Below are 24,936 nucleotides of genomic sequence, written 5' to 3'. Positions count from 1 at the left end.
CCCAGTACTGATTCTATTTATATCAAAAGTCTTTTGTTCATTGTTTCCAAAATTAAGCTACAATATCAAACCAACACAAGGACTTGGGATTGACTGTGTGTGTGTGTGTGTGTGTGTGTACTACAAGCTCATACCAGAAATGTTTGCCAATCTGATGTTTCTAGTACCAAGAAAGGTGACCATGCGATTGAAAACCCAGAGACCCGACTGCCCACCTAAACCCGCTGACCTGGCGCAGAGAGTCAGAAGTCTGATGTCTCCGATAGATGATGCCCAGAGAGAGTTCGCACCGGGACGAATGACAGATGTTACCCAATCCATGTGCTTCCTGCCCGACGACCAGCCCCACATCACCAACAAAACGTCCAGTAGGAGATTTGATGACCTGGACATCCCTTACATCGATGAGGATGAAGATTTAACCTGCACATAACACCACAAGTTGTAATAATTGGAATATCCCCAAGAATGTGTTAAAAGATGTGTGAATGTCAAAAAAAATAACTGTGCACTTTGTTTTGTAGACTTCTTCCATTTTTCAATGCTGCTATGGAAACAAAGTGCTTTGCGACGGTAGATCGTACGGAGCCTCTTCATATTCTATGCCCTGTATGTGATTTAAAACAGATTTCAAAAATGTACAGTTGACATTTTATAAAAGGTAGGTACTTTTGTGAAGCTGTGTGACCAGCAGTGTGTCATCTATAGAGAAAAACATGGTGAGCAACTAAGGATACAAGTCCCTCCTTTACTGGTGTACATTATTCTGCGCTCCACCACTGTGGTATTAATGGGATTTTTATGGTGTTTGTGGGGGAAAAATGTCTTTTAAGTCTACCAAAAAGGCTGGTAGGAGAATCGGACTGCTTCTTGATTATACACAGCGACATTGTGTTTCAGGGCATTTCTGCTCTTCATGTTCCTGTGGCATTACTGTGACTGACCACTGATTCAATACACCTGAAAGGGGAATGGTCACATTGCTGCCTTTTAGAACGACTGAAAATGCTTCCCTCTGAGACTTCTCTTGGCTGTGCAGTTTCACAAAGTAAATGTTTTGTCTGTACATGTAGGTTTTTTTTAAAACATGCATGCCTGTACATTTTACACAGAATAATGCATATTGGGGTGAACATCCTCAGGGTTTGACTTTTGTGTAATAAACTGACCATTTTCAAATGTCTCATGCTGTATTACAGATGTCTATAACCAATACTGCAGCTTTGACAATGACAAGTCTCTTAACAGAATATTGCATATTCTGTTCAAACATTAGGCATAAAAAAAAAATACTGTAGAAACACTGCCCAACATTAAAAAGAACATGAAATGTTGTCTGAACAGAAACCGGTTAGAAACAAGACCAGATTTTATATTTTTCGAGATGCTATATTACATTTATTCCTGTGGCGCTTTTTCCTGTCTCTATTGTATTTATTGAAAGACCACGCTGTTGATTAAAGCTGGGGGGGAACGCAATGGGTTCCATGATTTGTTGCTACAAATTTATACTTTACTGGACTATACTAATACCACAGGATATTGCACAATAGATATAATATAAAAACAAATTTAATATGATTTATTTTGAATGGTTAAATGGATGAAATATATCTGGAACCACGTATTTAGTGTATTATGTGTGGAAGTTGTACTTCAGGTGGGAGTTTAAGAACTGCCCTTTTACGTCAATGAGATCATGGAGGAAAATAACAGCTACAGCAGACCATTCTGGGCAAAATGTTTATCTATTCAATGTAACAGACATGTTAATTCAGACTTGTTCGTCGGTGATCCTTTGCATTGTTGGTGAAATTACTCATTCCAGATCTTCATTTTTTGAAATACAGCTCTCATGTTTTATGATGTAACGTTATATCCCTGATCTTCACTAAGTGTGCATTTCAGATGTCCAAACTTCCAGTTTTTTTTAGTGACTCGCTGTAAATTTCCCACAGTTACACACACTCTGTGACAGTTTTCCAGCACAAAAGTTTTCTCTTCCCAGAAATGAAAAACACTTGATTTGATGACCTAAAATGAACTCTAATGTAAATTGGAAGCTAGACAACTTAATTTTGGGATATTTTGAATCACTTGTAATGGTAACAATATAAACAATCAGCCAAGAAAATTGATTTTCTCCTGTCTTCTTTCATTTCAAATGGATTTCTAACACTTTATTTAAGTCAATAAAATGTAAAGCTCTATAGGCATTGTTTGCTTTGATGGTGTGTGTCCTTTTATTTACTGTTGAACCGATATCTACCACATTACTACACCATACTTTGCCATTTTGTCATTATTTTTATGGTGTTTTTTAAATTTAAACTGATGTTAGCAATATGTTCTCATTCATGATGTATTCTACAAAGACATACCGGTATATCATTTGTTATTGTGAGCCTGCATTGTATTTTATTGGGTTGTGTAAATGTCTCTCATGTTCTACTAATTTTCCAGTACATAGACAGGGGACAACAACCTATAACCTTTTCAACTTAACAAAATATGACAAATAAGCTAATATAATATATAAAGCAGCACACATACAAAAACATCACACATACTGTACGTATGGGCACTTCCAAAGTAGGTACCAGAAAAGGTAATTCTCCCACTTTTGACAACAACAAAAATGACTAATCTGAAATTAGTGTAAGAAAAGAGATTAAAGGACTTGCACCCCTCTATTTATTTAATTTTTTTTGTTATGTCGACTCTGAATTGTTATTATTGTTTTTGTGGAAGTAGCTGAACATCGTGTACACTTTCTTGATAAACTCAGCCATTCACCATATAAGGTATTTCCTCTTGTACACCCGAACCCGCGGTGTGATGTTCGCAAATCGCCATTTGAAGATGGGTAGCGCCAAATTTTTTTCTTAACCAATCAGAACCACAGTTTGGACGTGCGCGTGCATCAGACAGCCAATCGTTGAACGGTGTTGCACTGGAAGGGCGGGTCTACGTTTAGTTCAGGAAGAAGGGTTGAAGTGAGGTGGAGAAATCATCATTTAGGTAGCTCACTGCTAGCTGCCTATAGCCGACTTCCGAGGTGTTATGAGCTTTGTAGCCGAAATCAGTAGATTGTTTTAGTTTTGATAGGAGCAACGATGACCCTCTAACACCAAGAATGGACATAAGTTAACAATGACGGGGGAGAAAAAGAAGAAAAAGCGGCTGAACCGCAGCATTCTTCTTGCAAAGAAAATTATAATAAAAGATGGAGGAAGTGTGAGTTAAATATTTATTTATCTTCGTTAAGTGAGCTTTGCCGCTGAGCTAAACTGGCTCTCGGCTGCTGAAATTAGTTAGTAGCCTTGTTTATTTCATGAAAAACATAGCAGTCGTAGCGCCATTTGTTTATATCTTTCTGTCTTTAATGGTTTATCCCGTTAACCGTTTGCTGAGTCCGTGCGGCTAACACAGCTAACGTTAGCTCTGAAGTGGCTAATGTGAGCGGCCTAGTCGTTTACACGTCAGCCCTGGTAATGCTAACGTTCGGTGTGTATTTATTTATCACCGCACAGTATCTCACTTAACCACAATGCTATTTAGTCTAACTTTAAACAAGCAGTTAATGTTTAATGGTGTCTCATGTTTGTTCAAATCTTCAAAATTACGCGTGACGGTGCTTTATAAAGCACAAACTGGCACTAACGTTAGCTCTCTAGCATGTGTCTAATTGGGGTTATTTTTTTATCTTGCTGCAACAAACTGATAATCATTGTATTATCTAGCTAACTGTTTCTGAGACAAAGTAGTGTAACTTGTCAGTCTACGTAAGATGTGTTTGGCCGATAATGTGGTTTAATACTTTAACGGTTTGGCAACGTTGGTTGAACACAAGCACGCACGACGGTTAACGTTAAGTAAACATATTCAGATAAGCAAACATATTGACTGCATCTGTTTAAAGACCTGTAACGAAGCTCATAACTATATGACGTCTGTTCAGAATGTGGTGCTGATGATTGGTTAAATGTCAGCTTGTTGTTTGCATGTACACTCAGCTGGGTCATTGGCACCTGTGGTCCAGGTACGAACCATAATATAATGTGATACGATGCCCTTAGCTGGAAGCGTCAACCTTCCTCAATGCACGGACCAAACAGACGACCAACTATCATATCAGAGATTCTAATTATTTGGGTCATTTTTAAATGGTCAAAGTGACGATTGCCCTAAATTTAGGATTTTGGCAAAGAGTGAGTATGGTATGATTGTTATAAATACAGTGAGGCGTCAGAGATGGTGATGTAATCAGGTAGACAGCTATGCCAAACATTCTGGGTATCCAAATGAAGACGCACAGAGTTGTAATCCTAATGAAGAGAACTAATAACTTGTTTTCTCTCAGTGATGAGTATGTTGATGGCCTTGTGTCTGTACATTTTTCTTTTTAAAACACCTGACAAGATGTGGCTATATTCCAGTGAGGGCCTTATTTTAAATCATTGTTATTGCCTCACTGTGTCCTCTTCTGACTACTCAGCCATTAAGATTTCACTTTCCACATCCAATCCTTGATCCAGTCATTACATATAATAGGCTTAGAGGCTCACTAGTCAATAGCAAAATGTAATCTCTAATGATGTAGCTGGTCATCATTTCAGTGGAGGGGAAGTTGCAACATCCCTATAATGAGACGGCTGCAGAATGTTCCTCTTTTTTTCCGGTTAAGCAGAACAAAAAGGATGAGACTTTCTTCTGATTTGCCTGCGACGACAACTTTGAATGAACCAGTAGAATTATACAGTTATACTCGGACCTCAAGACTGTTTTGTTTTTGGTGATGCTTTCACCCTCTCCTTGTGGGGAAGTGACAAAACCACACGAGCGAGTAAACTAGCAGCTAATGCCTATGTTAAGGTGGCCCTGGCCTACTTTATAGTCTCGCAGAATTATCATCATACGGAATCTGAGGTTCCTGTGAAAGATTCTGCTCAGCATCCACGCTCACTCGACCACACTTTCTCTTCACCTTATAGTAAGGCACTATAGCTGATATTACATGTAAACAGCTTAACGTCGTCTCAATCACATTAATGTTGTAATTAGAGTAAGTATGACTGGATTAAAAGAGCCACAATACTGCTTTTAAATTAGTATTTGCATGTATGCACCTTATTTGCTTTTATGTTCTAGGATCTTTGACATTGATGGTTTGTGCAGGCACCACTAAGCTCATGTTGTAGAATGGAGAGAAAAATGCAGAATGGTTTGTGGCAAAATAAATCTCGCAGCAGATATACAGCTTTTTCTCTAACTTATCCGTTTAGAAATCAATACCATTTTCATTAGGGTTTTATTACCTAATTGTCTCCAGGATGCAGCACATTTTTTATGACTATCCAGCATCTTCTAAAGTCAACTTCATTTAGTTACCGTGAATCGTATACATTTCTTATTTGAAAAGTTCCCTTCATTTGTTTGTACAGTAATCACAGTAATTGTGTGGATGTAAATCTACTTGTTGATTGTGTCCCATGAGCAGATTTCAGTATGAAGATAATATTTCAATTTGAAGGAAAAAAGTATGCAAGTCACAGAGCAATCCTGATTCTTTTGGTGGTTTAGTTCAACATTCAGCCCTGTATTGGCCAAGTCATAACTTCCTTCCAAAAGTCCAGAGTGAAACGATGTCTCCCATTTGCTTACTTACTCTATCCCATCTGTGGGCTGTCCCACAGGATCAGGTGATGCACAATCTCTATTGTTAGGCGAAAGCTTCTATGAATTAGATCCCAGTTTGAGGTTCGATCTGTTAATGTCTTACCGTTTACAGGCACTATGATGCTGTAAAACTAAATGTGTGTTGCTTCTTGGCTAATCCCCTTTCTGTTTATGTGTCTCCATCTAGCCTCAGGGAATCGGTGAGCCCAGTGTTTACCATGCTGTGGTGGTCATCTTCCTGGAGTTTTTTGCATGGGGTCTTCTCACCACCCCAATGCTCACGGTAAGCCCGGACAAACACGCACTCTCACGTAGACACACTGTTATGTAAACTGACACAACCGTTAGTTATACATTCATACGCCTACACCTCTTCTCTTGTGACCCGGCCAAAGAGCGACATTTCCCATTGACTGGAATCACACAAGGCCCATCAGTGTCTCTGAATGATTGCATTCCTAATCAAATGAGTGGGGCCCTGTGTGATGCAGTTTCTGTTTTGTTTTTTTTGTGCGTGTGTGTTGGCAGATGTTTTGCCAAGCGCTAATGGACTGAGAAATATGAAAAGGGCATCAAACTGTTGATTGTCTGAGCACCAGCTCTTTGTTGAAAAGGCTTTTCGGGGGAGTCACTAGTTTGTGTTGTCAGGCCGCAGCACACAACCACACATTCACCTCAGTTAACATATTTGCGACAAGCAACTCGGACAGAGTTATTTAGAAGGTTGTCTTTCCAAAATGTAACTTGTATTTTTGAACAATGTTGGCAACAGAAGAACAATAAGCTAGTTATTAGAACAGAAAGTTGTCTTTGTTTTGACAGTGACTGTATTTATTTAAATCGTGTCCCGTTTCTTTTTTAACTTGCACGTTTTTTCTCTTTGTAAATGACTGCGGGTAGAAACTGGTATCTCAGACAAATGAGTAAACATCTGTGCGCCACATGACGTGAACCAGACAGGCTTATGCAATGCATGCTTTCCAGCAGTCTCTTGTTTGAAGAGGTGGTTAGATGTGTAACTCTTATGCATTAATTACTGGAGGTTTGTAAAGCCTTAATTACTGGGGGTTTGTTGCCCCCAAGATCACTGGGCGGAGGTAGGATTTGCATTTTGGACTAATCAGAGGGCGCCTGAAGATGAGAGGGACTGCTTCACTGCGCCCAATGAGTGTACTGCTTCATTAGTATCCAGCAGCAACCGTCGCCACCGAGCGTTCACACTCTTTGTGTGTGTGTGTGTGGGGTAACTGACTCTGAGGACGAGAGGAGATTCTCAGCCATGCCATGAGCTGTTCCTTCTGTACCACTAATCAATAACTAGTTCCTGTTATTTAGTCTTTGTCTAGCTCCAAATGTCCTCATTTAAACCAAGGCGTCATGTTCTCACAGTGTCAATGATGCTAACTGTACGGACTTTAAGCTGGACTATCTTTTCCCCCTCTGCATTCTCAAAAATATACGGTATTGTAAGAACATGACTGTACATATCCTGAAATACTTTAATGTACTTGGTAAATGCAGTTGCATTTATATATAGCGCCTTTCTAGTCTCTCTAAGCTCTTTCACACAGCATTTACCCATTCTTCTTAAATGCGTTCTTTTTGTTAGACCGCAGCGGTAAACAAAGCATCATCAAAAACTGAAAAGTTCATAAGAAAGCTTTAAAAATCAAATTTTTTATTGTTTCATTGTAGGTGCTATATACAAGATTGGGAGCATTTATATTGCATCTTATCAGCTCTCAACATGGAGACGGCCAAGCTGGCGTCTTGTAGCTCACGTTGCTAATTGTGTAAACAACGGTAAAAGTGCTGGCAGAGCTAACAGTGGTTACTGGAACGGGGAACAGTACTATTGTTGTAGCTTAGGACTATTTGTCTCAGAACACAAAACATGTTCGGTACAACTCCTGTGGGATAGTAGTGCCGACAATTTATTTAAATCTATACTCTGGTTTTTTGACTAATGTAACAGGATGTAGCACTCTCATGAGGAATGACTAATGTTTATCTGCAGAGGGATTCTAGCTTTTCACTACATTTGGTGGTGAGTGCACTTGAGAGTTTCCACCACAGAAGTAGAAAGTAATGAAGACCTTTTGATGCTGCTGCAGTGTTTACATGCTGCAAATATGGGTGCGGATTTTTTATCATTATTGTGTTGCGGTGGGTTTAATTTTCCATCTCAAGTTATGCATTCTGTGTATTTTTGTTTTTATCTTGTTTTTATCTTATTATCAAGTGTTTTATTTTATTTAAACATGAGATCTTTGGAATCTGTTATCATTTTGAAATGGAAAGAGGAGAGAGAGGTGAATGTATTTTAGTAAATATGCACAATTTGTCCATATTTTCTGTTTGTGTGCTTTTGTTTGTTTTCCTGGTAATTATGTGAATTGGTTAATGATTCTCAACACGTGAGTCATATCCCTGTTTGGTCTCAGAAAACGCATCAAATGTAAGATATTTATGTTTACTGTAGTGCACGTACAATATTTTTGTTTTTCATTACAGTGACAAGTTTACACATCCTGCCATAGACGTGATTGAATTCATGTTTTATTTTCTCATCATTTGGTAGAGTTGAGTCCAGTGGCGTCATAGTTGTTTTGCTCCCTAGTTGTCGTTTAACTCTGTAAAAACACTTTAGGTCATTGTTTAAAATGTGACGCAAACTGTGTGCATAATGTGGTTTCATGCGGTGTTATCCGTTTGTTCTCCAGGTATTACACCAGACATTCCCCCAACACACATTCCTGATGAATGGACTTATCCATGGTGTCAAGGTAAGTTATCAGTACACACAGAATATTCTGTCTCTTATGACCGCAATATAGCGGTGACACGATATATTTCAGGGAACAAAAAGCCATACAGTAATGCATGCCAGCAGTCCTGTGCTTTTGGGGTTTTTAGCACTACAGCAGCTGTTAACAAACATTGTTCTTCAGCAAGTTTGTTCTGCTTTTATTTGCACTTAGAGTATTTTGCTGAGCATGTGCTCTCTTGTTCAGTGACGCCCTGCTTAACTCTGATGGAGTTCCATGTGAACACCTGCAAGCTGTCTCGTTACCCCAGCAGGTTCTCCAGCTGGCTACAGAATATATCAGAGTGCACCTTCATGGTCCCTATAAGGAGAGTCTGTCTAAAGATAGTTGGAGTGCATGCTTGTAATTATTTTAGATTTTCTGTTTTCATTGGGGCTCATTCAGTCATATGTGCATAGAAATCGTACTACTTTGCGCACATGCAAAATACAGACATTCTAAATTGACAGGTGTGTGCCTGCTATTTGCAATTGGCATATTGCCACGCCCCCTTTTCTCTATAAAAGGATATACGTTACCTGTACCGAGAGTTGTATCGTGGCGAAAGCGGTGAAGTTGTTGTACAAGAGTGAAACATGGCCCCTAAAGCCAAAAAAGGAAACTGGTTGAGGAGGACAGGGACCACCTGATCTGTCAGCCTGAGATGAGAACCGCCACAATTATTGTGCGTACATCCATGTGTAAAGCGTGCTTAAGCATGGTCGCCGCTTGTCTGTGAATAATATTTTTTTTATGATAAAACCATTTTGTGGTCACACACAAATATAAAAATTCAAATAAAAAAAATACTAAATAACCAGATGATAACATTTCAAAGATCATCTGTTTTTGTTTTTACTTCAAAACAACCTCAAACCAATGAGCTCAAGGTCCTTTGTTCTTGTCTTGTTTTATTTTGTCTTTATTTGAAGTAGGAAATTTTTTTTTTTTTTTTCAAGTCTGCCACCTACAATAACCTGGTGATATCAGACATTCCAGACCATTTAAAATACTTTAAATTGCCTAAACAATAGATGTTGGTTGCTTTCATGCCAGTATGGCTCTAGAGGGAAATGTTTTACATCTGTGGCTGGTGTGCATTTGCTTGTGAGTGAGCCACAAGGCCAGTAATCAATCATACATAGATTAGAGTAATGTTTTGTACGTTGCAGGTTTCTGTGTTGACAGGGTACGTGTACTTGAATCACAGTCCCTGTGAATCTGAGTGTTAACTTCACTCACGTTGTCAGCACTTTTCTGAAACATCTCCCTTTCTGTCCCATCTTTCTCTCTCTCATCCTCTCCAGGGCCTATTATCATTTCTCAGCGCTCCGCTGATTGGAGCGTTGTCAGATGTTTGGGGACGCAAATCCTTCTTGCTGCTAACGGTCTTCTTCACGTGTGCACCCATTCCACTGATGAAGATCAGCCCATGGTGAGTGCAAAAACGCCAACAGCGCTATCCAATTATTCTGTCTTGATTTTAGGTCGACGGTGAAGTACTGTAATGCAACAACAGAATAAACTACAGCCCCAAAATCTCCAGTTAACAACACCACAAACTTCACAAATGTAAAATGACAATGTTCAAAGCCAAAACCCTTTTATTCTTTCAGGTGGTACTTTGCAGTAATCTCCATGTCCGGCGTCTTTGCCGTCACCTTTTCTGTAATCTTTGCCTACGTGGCGGATATCACGCAGGAGCATGAGAGGAGCACAGCCTACGGTTTGGTAAGGACATGGTTCACCAAAACAGTCCTGTTAAGATATGCGTCTTTTAAATGAATGATTATGAGGCAGTTTATCAGTGAGGAATTATGCCTATAGTTCTCAACCAAAGAGTCCTAACAATTAGAAACTATAAATGCATTAAAAGACAAGATCGACCCCTTCCTGTTTGGCTCAGCTCTGCATCTCGCTCCCTCCAGGTATCCGCTACCTTTGCAGCCAGCCTGGTTACCAGCCCGGCCATCGGAGCCTACTTATCGGTGACCTACGGCGACACCTTGGTGGTGATCCTGGCCACGGCCATTGCCCTGCTGGACATCTGCTTCATCCTGGTGGCCGTACCAGAGTCGCTGCCGGAGAAGATGAGGCCAGCGTCATGGGGAGCACCCATCTCCTGGGAACAGGCAGACCCCTTCGCTGTGAGTAACAACGTGACACATTCTGTTGGTTGTTTTCACTCTGCTGTGACCCGGTATTCTCACCAAACAGCAGTTGATTGCAGTGTGTTTCATCAGCTCTGTTGTTGTTTTGCAAACCTGCCAACCTGGACGCATTTAGTGTAGCCTCCACACGCTTTGACATCAAAGTACTCTGGTACTAGTCTTCTTTTTCTTCTTTAACACCTGGATGGAAATGAATAAAATATATTTAAGCTAAACGAGAGGCATGGGATGGAAGTTTCATCTCCTACAATTAATCTCTCTACCAATAAAAAGACCAATGAGGCTTTACTGCGTACAAAAGATTTTAATCTCACCAACACCTGTGTGTAAGTTTGTAAGTAAGTAAGTTAATTGTCGGCAGTATGAGGGTGTCTCATCAAAAAACACTGTCCAGAGAAACAAAACAAGAAACGGAGGAAATGTTGTCCTAAAGTAACAATGACTTTGGAAGATATCTAAAATATCATGGTGATTATGGTAGGGCGTTGGGCAAGGAGACGTTTTAATTAAGGCTTATTAAAGTAGGAGACAATGTTAAATGGTCTCCGCTAACATTGCTCATGTCTGTCTTCCTGTTCTCTTAACAGTCTCTGCGTAAGGTGGGCCAGGACTCCACGGTGCTCCTCATCTGTATCACAGTGTTCCTCTCCTACCTCCCCGAGGCCGGCCAGTACTCCAGCTTCTTCCTCTATCTCAGACAGGTAACGCTCTGCTCTTTTACACTTCCAGGAAGAACATAAACATGACTGAGTTAAACACGCAGGTTATCCAAACGAACATCGTTTACACGCGTCATGGCCACTTTTACACCACATTTAATAGCACCTACTCATCGAAATGGGACATGGAATTGTGATTTAATTCATTATTGTGATATTTGAAATAGACACTGCTTTCTTACATGAAGTTATGTTTGGTATTAATGTGGCAGCGGCATACTTAAGCCATTTTGTTTTGCTAATAAAAAGCTGGAAAACACAGGGAATCGTTTCTGAAGAGCTTCTCCCAACACACTTGTTCCGACATCACTTTAAAATTGGATCGGCAGGTTTGCTCAGCAGCGTGGGAGCAAATTCATTAGGTGTCTCAGCAAAATGCTACCGCAGGAAAACTGATGTATTTTAATAGCACAAATAGCCTGAATTAGACTTGTTCCGTCGTTCTTTAAAGGTACAGTAGCTTCTAGAAGCTCCTGTCATGACGCGATCTCCTTATTTGTTTTTTTAACTGCTTGAAATGAGGCGTGTTCAGTTTGTGTGAACGATGTCGGGTGAACCAGTCGGGCAAGTCTGAAATGCATACAATCTTTAAAAAAAACTAACCGCAAAGTAGTTCTGGAGCGTTGAGGCTCACATTACTGTTCACACATTCCAGTTCCCTTTCTGCCGACGTTATCGTATATCTCTCCACATTCACTGTCATAAATGAAACACACCTCGCACCAGCTGCCCTACTCCTGAGGCTGCCTGTATTGAAGGAGATAACGGGCAGCATATTTGACCTAGATGGAAAAGAGGAGCACCTTTTTGTTTTTCCAAAATGCAGTTGTACACAAAAGCAGCACAAACAAACCCCCTTCTTCCTTTAGTGTTGGGTGAAAAATGGGGGAAGGCTTTGGGTCTGATAAACTTCTCTTGTGTGTCTCTGACTGTGCTTGTCTTCTCATGTCCTGACTCGTGTTATCGGAACGCTGTCTCACCCTCAGGTCATAAGCTTCTCATCAGAGACAGTGGCTGCCTTTATCGCTGTGGTGGGGATCCTCTCGATAATAGCCCAGGTACTGAAAAACACTTCTGCTGTTGAATTACATGTCAAATTGAGCCGTCTCCTCCTCCTGTTTGGAGTTTTATTATTGTTACTCTTAAGTGTTTTTTAACTTGGCAGATGGTGAAAAGTTGCACATTTTCCAGAGACAAAAGTTGAAGTCCAGTCAAACTTGATTTGTATATCACAAATTTGCATCACAGCGCTTTAGAATCTGTGCAGCGCAACACACCCTCTGTCCTTAGAGTCAGTGTGGATCAGGACAAACTCCACAAAAACCTTTCAACAGACAGACATGACAGATGTGTGAACAGAGTAGACGGTAAACTGAGTAACACTATTATTTCTATCACAGAAGCCAATTTTAACATTTGAGTGGGTAGTTTATTTTGAATATTGCTGCAGATAACCTTTCTGTCCGTAGATTGATCAAAGCCTCCAGGGCATTGCGAATGATTCAAACTATTTGCTACATGACGCTTCCTTAGAGGTTACTTGTGTGTACTGTGGTTCTGCAGACGGTGGTGTTGGGGATCCTGATGCGGTCCATCGGGAATAAGAACACAATCCTGCTCGGCCTCGGCTTCCAGATCCTACAGCTGGCGTGGTACGGCTTCGGCTCTCAGCCCTGGTCAGTAACGTCAAACACACGCTCGCCTTTCCACTGCATTCATTCGAAGGGGCCGACACCCCACACTCTTAAGAACCAGAAATCAATTGAGAAATATATTTTTCGATTCCTGAAAGAGAAGTTTGGTTTTCCGTGCCGCCATCTGCAGCTCAGGTTCAGACGCATGTGCAAGCTTCAGATGGAGGTGATACGGATAAATGTGATCACACAGCAGTATAATTCAAACAAGCAAGTAAGGAAGGAAGTCTAATATGACTAGGCATTTCCTGCAGCATTGTGCAACACCACAGTCGTAGGCATAACACTTTTGAGTCAGATGATGATGGCTCATTCAACCCCAGTAAAACGGAAAATATTTAACTCGTGCATGGCAAGATAGTGTTTCTATTTCTCTTTTTAAACTTCCAAGTAAAAAATAATCACAAAATACCTTTTATGACAAATGTTTGCTGTCAACGTTCATCAAATAATATTCCAAGAACCTAAAGCGCGGTCGGATATCAACCAGAATCTATAATCCGAGTCAACAACCTCCAACAGGCCCAATCCTCGAGTTAACACTGCACACACAGGCACTATTCCCATCTTTTGCATTAGTTTCTTGTCATTGTAATGCTCTGACAAACCACCAGAGGGCAGCATAGCCTTATTCAAAAGCTGGTGAGACAGTAATCTGATCGCTGAGACTCTAGAACGGCATCAATATAGTGTTGTAACTCAAAAGATTTAGCTTGACCAAAGTAAAATGATTTTCTTTTGTGCAGGCACTTTACTGTCATGGAAGTTACACTTTGAGATTCAGTGCCTTTCAAAACATCAAAGCAGTAGTAAAACTAATGTTTCAAAAGGTGCTTTTACGAGTCATAGATCATAGCAACTGCGTCAGTTTGTCTTGTTGCCGCTGCCCGGTGGTGAGGGCAGAGTGACCCGTAATATAGATTCTGAATAAAAGCATTCACAACATGTTGTCTTGTTGCTGCGCTCTGCTTTGATCAATACCCAGGAAATTCAGTTAAATAGGTCAGGCTGTTCCATGTTCACAAAGGAAAAACGGTATCCATTACTTCTAGAGTCTCAACATTTAAATGATGATTGAAAACAAAAACATTCAAATCATTCTCATGGTTTTAGTCTTTCATGAATTGAATAGGAAGTACAACTATCTCAAAATTAGCTTTGGCATTTCACATTTTTTACTCTGAGGCTCAGTCGCTGCTTTGTTTTAGTATATTGCTTCAGTTTGGTTACAGAAGCACATTTTCCACAATTGATTTAGAGGTTGTTCTTTTCTTCTTCTTTTTTTTTTTTTTTTTTTTTTAAGCCATAGTAAGTGTAAAAACCCTTCTAGGACTTGTATTAATCCAATTCTTGAAGGGTTAAAAAACGTTTTGTTTGTATCCTGAACGAGCGTGTGTTGTTGGTTGTAGGATGATGTGGGCTGCTGGAGCGGTTGCCGCCATGTCCAGCATCACTTTCCCCGCCATCAGCGCCATCGTGTCCCGTAATGCAGAACCCGACCAACAAGGTGAGTCACTCGACTGTCAACATCTGTTTGATCAAATAAGCAAGCATCAGTATTTATTCATGTCTCAACACAAACCGCTTAAATAAGCTAAGTTGTTGTTTAAATGATTGAATATTTAATCGCAGTAAAAGTGAACACGGCGAAGTATTTTATCCTACATTCAATGCTACATTTAGCTGCTTTAATATTCCAGTTTTCCATTCCAGATGCAATGCACACGTTGCTGTCGGTACATTAAAAGTATTTAAGTTCAGTGCACTTTTCATTTGTTGACAAAGAGGGCGTCGTTGCACACTGATACACCAGCAAGAGGAGGGATAAACACAAGTATTCACTGCTGTCCAGCTCGTTGATCTACAGCATACATTTTTAATTGGCAATTAACTCATTCTGATTGGCTGCTGAAATGTAACGTCTGTTCGAGATGTTCCTGACGGTGTTGTGTTCATATCTGTCCCCCTGCAGGTGTTGTCCAGGGGATGATTACTGGAATCCGGGGCCTCTGTAACGGTTTGGGCCCTGCTCTTTACGGTTTTGTCTTCTACTTGTTCCACGTGGAGCTGACCGACACGGACGGCTCTGAGAAAGGTGCCAAACCCAACATGGCCAACCCCACCGATGAGGTAGACACTCAATGCTGTTCCACATACAAAAGAGTAAGTGGCACATCTGGTAGCTGTGCTTAAACAAACATGTTTGTCTCTTTTCAGAGTGCCATCATCCCAGGTCCTCCCTTCCTGTTTGGTGCATGCTCAGTGCTGCTGTCCCTGCTGGTGGCCCTGTTTATCCCGGAGCACACGGGGCCCGGCCAGAGGCCCGGCGCCTATAAGAAGCACAGCAACGGGGCCCAGAGTCACTCCCACAGCCCTCAGGGCAGCGGGGCCGAGGGCAAGGAGCCGCTGCTGGAGGACAGCAGTGTATAACCACAGCTAAGGGGGGGCAGACAGCGCTCCAACCCAACACCCCCGCACACACAGACATAAATACACATTTAACCACACGGACACACTCTCACCTCAGGCACACATCAGACTCAAAGTGCCATGAAGAGGTGTTTGTGTCCACGGCACAAAAGTGTGCCCTCCTCCCTTAGCGGCCCTTTTTCTTTCTTTCTTTTTTAAAGCGGGGTGTTGTGAGGACTCTCTAAAAACCCTGTATGAAGAGATTGTGTTGAGTATTCTTTTGGGCTGCAGTGGAAAGGTGTGCGCGTGTCTTGCTGAGCTGGACTCTAATCCTTGGTTTCTATAAAGCGGTAACAGAGTGGAGCATACAACAGCTTGTGCCCTCCCGGTGTAAAACAGAAGTGGAGTGATTTGGTTTAGAGTGTGAGTGGGGTGGCTATCAAATGTTACGAAATACCTGTGATTCTTCAGTAGCCAGTGACGTGGTAACTTTGTCTGTTTGTTCAACGGGAGTGTGACAAACGGTGGGTTGAGCGCTCGTCTGCTGGTCTTTCACAAGCTAAATTCAGTTGTGACGCTCGTCTCTGTTAAAGCGTCCGAGAAGGGAACACAGTTCTTCCTCTGAATGCACAGCAACTGTTCACCTACGAGGAGTTTCTGCAAACCAGTGTATGGAGAGGCGCCTGTCTAATCTAGGTCAGGACGGGGCAACCAGTTCAAATAAAAATTTTTAAAAAAGCAGCTTCTTAAGACCACACTTTGTTTAAACGTCACACTTCTGACAGAGAGAAGTGTGCGAGAGAGACCACTTTATTAGCTGAAGCTGTTCAGTGTTTACTTGCCATTCTCTAGACCAGTAGTACAGTTTGGGTTGTATATTTTTCTCTGTTCGAACTGAAGGCTAGTTGTGCTTCAAGTTTTTAGTCAAATCTTGCCTCGAAGTGAATTAATATAAATATATATATTAATTACGTAATAACCTGTATGAAGACAGAGGTCTGAAAAGGCTCTGTAATCGTGCGCTATCGCTCCCATCGGAGCAGTTGCAAACTTTTTATTTTCATGCCCTTTCTCTTACTTTGTTTCCCGGCATGCATCACCATCAGAACTTACAGAACCATGTTTTTATTTTACAAGCCTCTGGAGCTAGAGCGTCTCTATCGGCACGTTGGTGTTGGCGCCGACTGTTAATACGGAGTCTTTGAATTAATATCATTGGGTTAAACAGAATATCACTCGTGCTGCTGCGGTCGATAATTCAAAGATTGAGTCTGATGTGAAGTGGCGGATACACATTTCTACAGTCGTAATATGAAGAATGAAACGGTTTCACAGAAGCCCCCGACATTTAAGCTTCCATACAAGCACTTATTAACAGGCACTGCAAATGTCCCAAACCGTAACAAACAAATGGTAGAAGTTTTAGATCTCAAGGAACTGGCTTCAAACTGACATTTACCAGGCTTCAGTAGTTTAGACTTACTGGTTTGAGACAAGGAACTTAAAAGCTGCTACAAATTTGGCAGCCGTTACAGTTTCGCATTTGTCTTTTTAAAAGATGTTTTTTTTTTTTAAGGTTTTACATTTTCCCACAAAAACTCGTTTACTACGATGCAGTAAAAATAGAGCATTAAGTGTCAGTCAAGATTCAATTCATTCATAAAAACACAACAGTGCTGGCATCCTAATCAAGCAATACCTATTATCAACAACACAAAACGACACAGAATTATTTAGAGAACCTTTCCCACAAAAACAACAAATTCTATTAACCTTCAAAGTAACCAGGAGGGCTTTGATAAGAAGAATGATCCAGTCAACATGTTGAATATAATGTAGCAGGATGTAAAACCTTAAATACGCACACGGGTGTCATAACTGCAGCATGTTGTGTTTCTTTGCTGTGGGTGGTGCACATCAGCACACATCTGTCTGCAGGTCTAATGTGCTGCTGTTATCTTTCTTGCCAGTAGGCGGCGCAGGTTGAACATGAACTGCTCCTGGTTTTGGTGGCTGCATCAGTGACGCTGTGTTCCCTTTGTTCACATACTGGTTTGTTCAGCAACTGGTACATGTTCCAAATTTCAAAATTTGATTTACAAAATGCCTCGTGTGCATTTAAATAGCCAAATCTGACCTGGTGTGGATGAGTAGCTTACGATGGGTTTCATGCTGTTTAACGTCTATCTGAAGAGAAATGGACGTCGTATATTTTGTGCCAATTTTGTTCTGGTTTTCATACTGTGTGTTTGTGTGCTTGTTCACTTGAGTGATTTGAATATTTTTCTCTTTTTGCTTTTTCTTGTCTTAATTTTTTAGCTGAATTCTTCCTTTTTTTATTTTTATTTTTTTCTAGCTTTTTAAAAACTTCATCCAGTAATTTTTTTTTTAGGAATCTTCAACATTGTGGCGAGATGGTAAAATGATCAAATGTCCATCGATCTGTCTTTTGATTTCAATCTTCGTTTAATAACGAGCATTTCACTGTGGTTCGTTATATTTGATATTTTTCCCCAATGTAGCAGTAGATGATAACAAAACACTGAATGTTCAACGCCCAGCTGTACATGTTGACCGCTATTATTATTTCAGAAGGGGTGTTACTAGACAGAAGGCCATTGATGCTGATTTCATCTCTGAATAGCATACTTTTTGTATTTAACATTTATTGGACCAACACATTGGTAAACCCATGAATTCAGATCCTACTAAAACTGGTAAGATTCTGCACCAGCCCCACGTGCACTCGTACAGCTTTCGAGCGGCCGACTGTAAATGTACTAAAATTCCTCGTACGTACATCAAGTGTATATATTTATTGCTCAAGGAGACGGCCGCCTCTTGGCTCTATTTGGTTGTATGGTGCAATTATTATTCTATATTTCTCAAGACTTACCTACTGGCCACTCCTGTTTTTAGTACGATGTGGTTTGTGGCCTGAACCCCCTTCTCTCTCTCTCTCTCTATCTCTCTCTCTCTTTGTGTGCCTAAATTAGCCAAGAAATGAGTGTGGCAACATAAGTAAATGGTGGTTATTATGTAAATATGGGAAACTAATGACAAACTATTTATTAAAGGTTTATTGTACAATGAAATGTTTGAGTTTGCCTTTGTGGGTTTTTGGGGTGTTCACCATACTTCACGTATCATTCGGGTTAATTTTTCCAATTCATAATTCCTGTAAGTGTTTAAAATGCAGATCCTGAATTTGATGTCTGCTGAATCCCATTAGATCCCACTACAAACGGTTCTACTCCATTCAGCTTTCACTTAATATTCACAACACCGGACTTTTTGATTCATGCTCCAACATGTTGGATGTTTGTTTGGTAATCCTGCCCTTCTGAGTTCTATTGAGGCTCAAATGCTTTCCTCCACTTAGACACTGTGTATACTCGACTGTTATTAATACACAGACCTAAGCTTATTTACTTTCGGTGGTCTTTGTTAAAGCCACATGGAGGCAGTAGTAAAGTCTGGCAGAAACCCTGAACAAGGCCACCACCCTGCTTTCCCCTGAACACGTGTGCACTAGGCGAGGGCGGTTCGATCCGATATATCGAGCAATTTCAGCGCCAGAATAATATAAGTTATTATCAAAAGCAGCTGAGGGGGGAGATGTGATTTTATGATTCTTTTTCATCATTCTCCGTGTTAAATGTTTATTTTAAGTGATTGCTGAGTGCACACAGACACAAAAGCATGCTACCAAGAGTGTTGATGTGCTCAAAACTTAATGTCAGTTTTATTTAGAAACGGTTGTCTGGTGTATGAAAAGGTTCCCCCATTGGGATTTGCAAAAAAAAAAGGAGAGAAATGTGCCAACGCGATCCTCCAAGAGATGAATGGTGCTTTCGCGTCACTTTCACTCCTGCTCTTGAAAGAGATCGGTCTACCTAAACGGCGAAGTCTCGTCAGCCACTCGTGGGACATTTCCCTCCACGTCTACAGAATGATCTCTGCGTGCCGGAGCGGTCTGCCTCGCCGGTGTGTCCTATCGGCTGGGATGCGATGAAGTAGTCAAAGTGGAGCAACGGGTGCTGCGTGGTCTTGACCTGGGATAGAGGAGATGATAATAATAAGACTAACTGTAATCCATGCTCATTGGCTCATGAGAAGCTTTCTAACGGCACTGGGCACCGAGGTGGTGGTTTAGTAGAACGGGTCTCTTATGTCTACATGGGGCCTTCAAAAACCTAGATGATGGTCAAAGAAAGATGACCACCTTGCTACAGTTTTATATCACACTTTGATTTTAGCTCCCTCTACATGTAAAGGCTTGCAGACACATGTTTGACATATAACGTTTTTAGTTTTTCCCCCCATGTGATGCACTCCTGGCACTAAAAGGCAGAGGGGGTGGATGTTGTAACGTGCAGCCTCCAGTGCTTGTAGCTAACTCCTCAACAAACAGCGGGCTCCAACTCTCTGGGAAATAGGGGCTCACAGCCTTGTTGGGATTAACATCTCTCTGGCAGGGAAGGGATTGGGCATGTTTTAACAAGAGAAACTTCACTGAGCGCTTTAGAGAAGCGACCTGATCACTTCCAAGGCGTGCGTGTGAAAGGGCCCCTCTCGTCTAGAGGGCCCCTCTAGAGTTTCCCCCCGTTGTTTCTTTGTGCTCGTGTTGGGGATAAAAAGAGGCCGTGTGACAATTTGGGGGAGCTGCTGGAATGTATTGTGATGCAGAGTCGCTGTCATAGCACATTTACTTTCCAGGCTTCAGTTAGGTGCATGAGAGTGGAAGAGTGCTTAGATGTTTGAAAACCGGCCTCCTGGTCTTGGCTGCAGGCCATACACGGTCCACAGCACCGACACTATAAATGTGATTGTCCATTAACCTCAGAGAGGCAGCGCATCCATCAAGCTCGGGCCACAAAACTTAACGTATTGTCTTTGCGAATACTTCAGCTGTCGGCAGGAAGAAATCTTTCTTTAGAACCATTGACGCAGTGGGAAGAGGAAGCGGGCCCAGTGGTGGATGTCCCACTCGGCCCTGACACGCGGCAGCATCTTTTCCTGTGGTGGAGACGTGTAGCGTACTGGCGTCTAGGAAGAGCCCTGGAATGAATCATGTGTGAACCCTCATTGTTCTTCCGGTCAAACAGGTCTGTGTGAACCTGTGTTTGTCACTAACCTCTGCCACAATGCCTGCGTTCCCATGTTCTATATGCAGACCACCAATGTTTCCTCATATGACTTCCTGGGACACGTAGTTGACGATTGACTCGGGGATAAGTGCGGCTGCATGCGTGCAACGGCTTTAAAAAATGCTTTAAAAAAAAAGGTGTTGTCAATTTGAAAGTCCTTGTATTTACCTCACAAATATCTCCTTCAACTCTTGTAGATACTGCAGACTTACAGCAATAACCAGCGGTGTGTCACAGTGTGTTCACAATAGCAGTGAGTCCGCCTCATCACTCTGAAGCCTGGCCCTGTTGTTTTTGCTGTCCCATTCAAACAGGGTGCTACCTACACACCTTCACGCTGGAGTTGGGTACAGTGTGGGTGTCATTAATGCGGCTGCATGCAGCTTCAGGCTTTTGTGGGAGCGCTTTAATCGCTCCCTGTAGTGAGCTGATCGTTTTAAGCACATTTACAGGATGTCATTACTCTAGAAGAAATGATATAAACGAATGCACCTGTTGCTGTGAGTGGCAGTTAAAGTACCACATCGGTGGGTTTTTCAATGTTTCAGACTGTTTACCACAAATATTGTCTACTTTAAATTGCTGCCCACTTTTCTTTATTTTCTTTTTTACAGCGTATAATAAGCTACATTTAAACGTTTTTATTTCCTTGTGCGCCTCATCCAAACATAAAATGTTGCACTAAGCTGTACCAAAGTCGACATCAGGGTCACCATTGGTGGCGGAAGAAGAACTCGGATACTTTACTCACGTAAAAGTAGCAAAACTTCAATGTAGAAAGTCCTGCATATGGAAGTACAAACGTATTGGCATCAAAATATACTTAAAGTAAAAGTGCTCATTATGCAGGATGGGCCACTCAGATTAGTGATGTCTGGTAAAGGTGGAGCTGATTCTAACTACTTTATACACTAATGGGTAGTTTAGCCTGTAATACATTATCAGTTAATTTATATTTTGTATTATTACATTGAATCTGCAAAGTAACTTCAGCTTTAAAGTAAATGGAATGATTTAAAAGGTAAAATATTTGCAATATTTGTATTGGAGTAGAAGTATAAAGTAGCATAAAATGGAAATACTCAAGTAAAGTACAAGTAGCCTACCTTAAAAACTGTACTTAAGTTCAGTACTTGAATAAATGTATTTCGTTACTTTCCACCATTGCTTACCATACCTGTTGTAAAATTAAATAAAATGACTACTTGTGATGTGAAAGGGTTCTATTGAACCCCAAAATAAGAACCCAGAATGGCCACGATCTGCTGAGAACGTTGAGCGTCTATCAAGAAAAACAACTGATTCTTTTTCACAAGAGTTGGTGGAAACCAAACCAGAGAGCTTAAAAAGCCGGGGAATAATGATTTTACATTTTCCAGGTGACCAGAAACAAGAGTTCAGTGTTGTTCTGTGTTTGTTGGCTGTATCGGTAGCTAACATGTTCGCTGTATCAATTCAATAATATGTCATGGTGTCTATCAGCTGTTTGGGAGTTGTTCTGCCTTGTACTGGCCACAAGAACATTTAAACAGCTTGAATATTTGACGTTTTTATTTGTTTTATTTAGCATTTAACACATTTAGTCATGTTGTCATTGTGTTGTCTTTGTGTTGTCATTGTACATTGTTGTTGCCCTGAAACCACTTAATAAGAGACTGCTGCCAAGCAGCTTTTTAATGTTTGTGCCAAATTCGGATTCATTTCCAGGAAGTCCATGTTTGCTTATTGTTCGTCTTCCAATTCTTATTTCCTGACAACAGAGCTTGTGAAATCAATGCTTTTTGACAGCCAACATGTAAATATCGGATGTTGATGCTTCCTTGAAGGCCCCGCTACGGAAGAGTTCTTCCTCCAAGCGGCATCCTCAGATTACTTGACTGCACGTCACTTGAAACCAAATGGCGGGAAATTGTTCAAGCAAGTTTCAGCTCTCGCACAAATGGTGCGTCGGTAAAATGAATGGAAACCAATGCCTGTTGGAATAAATCGGTCTCAATACTTGGTGTGCTTTGGAAAATGGCAGCCAATGACTTAAAGTACTCAGTATTTGTTGATGGTTGTAAGAACATACCGGTGTTATGGCTCCTCGCCTGCAAATGTGTACTTTCCAGATTTTCTGACCATTTTGTGACGCCGATATGTAGTTCTTCGTTGCATTTTCCCTCTTGGCCATGACAGCTACTGGTGTCCATCGACTTTTGTGCAGTATGAAAATTGATGCTAAAATTGTTGACACCAGCTTCAGCTTTGTAACCAAGTCTGGATTAAAATGTAATACATTTATAAAACCATAGATAAAAGCAGCACAAAACTACATCATTCAAACAATAGTATTAAACAAAATGAAATCAAAATGTATGTTTTCCTCATACATCTTTTGGATGTACGGTTTACCTTGTGGGATGAACCGACCTTAAATGAACCTGCTGAATTATTCCTATAGAAAAAATGCATCCAGCATTAAATACAGCAGCATCATCTGCAAAATGGTTAGCTGTGATTTAAAGTAAATAAATAATCTTTGCAATGACAAAAACTAAAACGTGCAAAACTTTAAGGTTCCTTTGAGTGTTTTCAAAGAATGAACCACCACCACCACATCAGATGTAAATACATAAACTCTTCATATGTGTGGAGGAAGTTGATTTTAAACACCACATGAAGCGCTGGCGTTAGCTCAGTCAGGAAGACGATACTCTTGCCTAAGCCCGTAGTTATTTCTCATAAAATCACTCCTCGCACATTGATTGCTCATTATGTCCTTGCTGTCATTGCTCGGGGCTGTCAATCATGACATCAGCTGTTTAGATCAGCTTTCCTTTATCCAATAGCACAATGAAACAATGACATTGTTAGCCGATCATCCTGCTGCTGTCTCTTTTTAAATATGATTGTCTCTCTACCTTCAGTACGTCCATGCTGCTGTTACGCACCCCTCCACCTCCCCATCTCCACCCAGTCTTCGGCGATTCACGCGCTTCATCAACTCATCATAGTGGGTTTTTGTCCAGTGGGAAAGGGGCAACAGACACTGTGTCCATGTTGAGTTAAGTACAGTCAGCTCCACCTTCAACAGGCCCCAGCAGAGGTCAGGATTAGGAGGTCGTCAGGATAAGAAGACACGGCTAAAAAAACAACCTTTTTTTAGTCCCCGGCAACAGGCAGCCGGCTGGTCACAGCATTCACATCATGCATTTATGAGTCACTTGTTTTTTGTTCATCGCAGCCTCAATAACACATCAATAGCTCTGAGCCATAATGACTCTCATCTGGTCAAAATAGCAAAGTAGGACACATTGGCCTCACTGGTTTTAAAGAAGACAAATTATGCTCGTATCCAAGTTCACGCTTGTATTTGAGGTTTCTACTGGAGCATGTTTACTCTTTCTTTTCCTCGCATTGTCTGAATGTACCTGTCTAAAAGGTTCCTTTTTAGCATGACTCAATGGAATTGCTTTGCTCGGCAACAGCTTGGGTCCATGTTTACTTCCTGTCAGCCGATGTCATTCACATACTGTGCAACTGGAAATAACCTGGGACACATTTAGAATATGTCTATACGTTCAAACTGTGAAAGTCTATATATCGTATCGTTGTGGCGTCAAAACCACACGGAAAGCCCGACAGCTTCAGGTAGCACGGTGTCTTCAATTTTTGTATTTTAGTGCAAGATTGAGGAGATGTCTGACATTGTAAAATGTCAACAGATAGTTGATGGACGTTCACTTCCACACATCAACATCTGGAGCTAAAGCAGCAGATGTTATGAAGAAGGTATGGCACTGTCTGATGTACAACACATTTAGTTCTGATGTGTTGTGTCGGTTTATTTTGCAGATTTGAATCTTCTCTTATTGTACATTGGATATATTATTAAATTCAATATGTTTTGTTCATTGGTTTCCAGAGATGTTTCATATTTTCCCATTCAATGCATTTTATTACACTATTATGATTATTATTATTGTCCCGCTACCTTCCATGCAAGACCCGCACACAAACCTTTTTTTTCCCCCTCCGACGGAATATCCATCACAAGCAGACGGAACCTGAACTTCCTACTGATGATACATTTGTTGTGAGAATCAAAAATGAACTCATGAATCGTGAGTGGGACATGGCTTCATCCAGTCACGTTGATCTCATTGAAGGACCTCACTCCCACAGACTGCACACTCTACATGGGATTATGTTTACGATATGGACTTCACAGCGATGCACATTGGTTCTGCGATGCTCCTGCATTGCATGCTGGTCCAATAGTAGTCCAACAGTCAGTAGCTAATCACTTCTGAAAACCTTTTTGT

At 41.0% G+C, this 24,936-nt stretch overlaps 2 protein-coding genes across 7 annotated transcripts in view; both read left to right on the top strand.

The window, feature by feature from the left end:
- LOC306788651 (myosin IXb) overlaps window positions 1–2,200 on the top strand; it is a 28,427-nt gene extending 26,227 nt beyond the window's left edge. For 5 of the 6 annotated variants that reach the window (XM_079284240.1, XM_079284243.1, XM_079284241.1 and 2 more), the window contains one exon: window positions 165–2,200. In XM_079284240.1, coding sequence (XP_079140366.1) covers window positions 165–433 — 269 coding nt within the window. In that variant the 3' untranslated portion in view covers window positions 434–2,200. The remainder of the gene's footprint in view (window positions 1–164) is intronic. The other variant, XM_079284244.1, reaches the window with a different exon arrangement.
- An 853-nt stretch (window positions 2,201–3,053) lies between these two features.
- Window positions 3,054–18,568, top strand: mfsd14a2 (major facilitator superfamily domain containing 14A2). The gene is made up of 12 exons (XM_079285335.1): window positions 3,054–3,237; window positions 5,867–5,962; window positions 8,403–8,465; window positions 9,794–9,921; window positions 10,103–10,217; window positions 10,415–10,633; window positions 11,245–11,358; window positions 12,363–12,434; window positions 12,940–13,052; window positions 14,480–14,577; window positions 15,043–15,200; window positions 15,288–18,568. Exons 1-12 carry the CDS (start codon window positions 3,154–3,156, stop codon window positions 15,498–15,500), a joined length of 1,473 nt encoding a protein of 490 aa, XP_079141461.1. The 5' UTR covers window positions 3,054–3,153; the 3' UTR covers window positions 15,501–18,568.
- The last annotated feature ends 6,368 nt before the right edge of the window (window positions 18,569–24,936 follow it).

This window comes from Melanostigma gelatinosum, assembly GCF_949748355.1.
Source record: "Melanostigma gelatinosum genome assembly, chromosome: 15".
In the NCBI taxonomy this organism is placed as follows: domain Eukaryota; kingdom Metazoa; phylum Chordata; class Actinopteri; order Perciformes; family Zoarcidae; genus Melanostigma; species Melanostigma gelatinosum.
This window is presented reverse-complemented; position numbering and strand designations above follow the sequence as displayed.

What these genes read in the sequence shown, in the direction of transcription:
- mfsd14a2 (XM_079285335.1), top strand. Translation starts at nt 3,154, where the DNA reads ATGACGGGGGAGAAAAAGAAGAAAAAGCGGCTGAACCGCAGCATTCTT. An exon ending in TCTTCCTCTATCTCAGACAG is followed by an intron (nt 11,359 to 12,362) that starts GTAACGCTCTGC and finishes TCTCACCCTCAG; the next exon opens with GTCATAAGCTTCTCATCAGA. An exon ending in TGCAGAACCCGACCAACAAG is followed by an intron (nt 14,578 to 15,042) that starts GTGAGTCACTCG and finishes GTCCCCCTGCAG; the next exon opens with GTGTTGTCCAGGGGATGATT.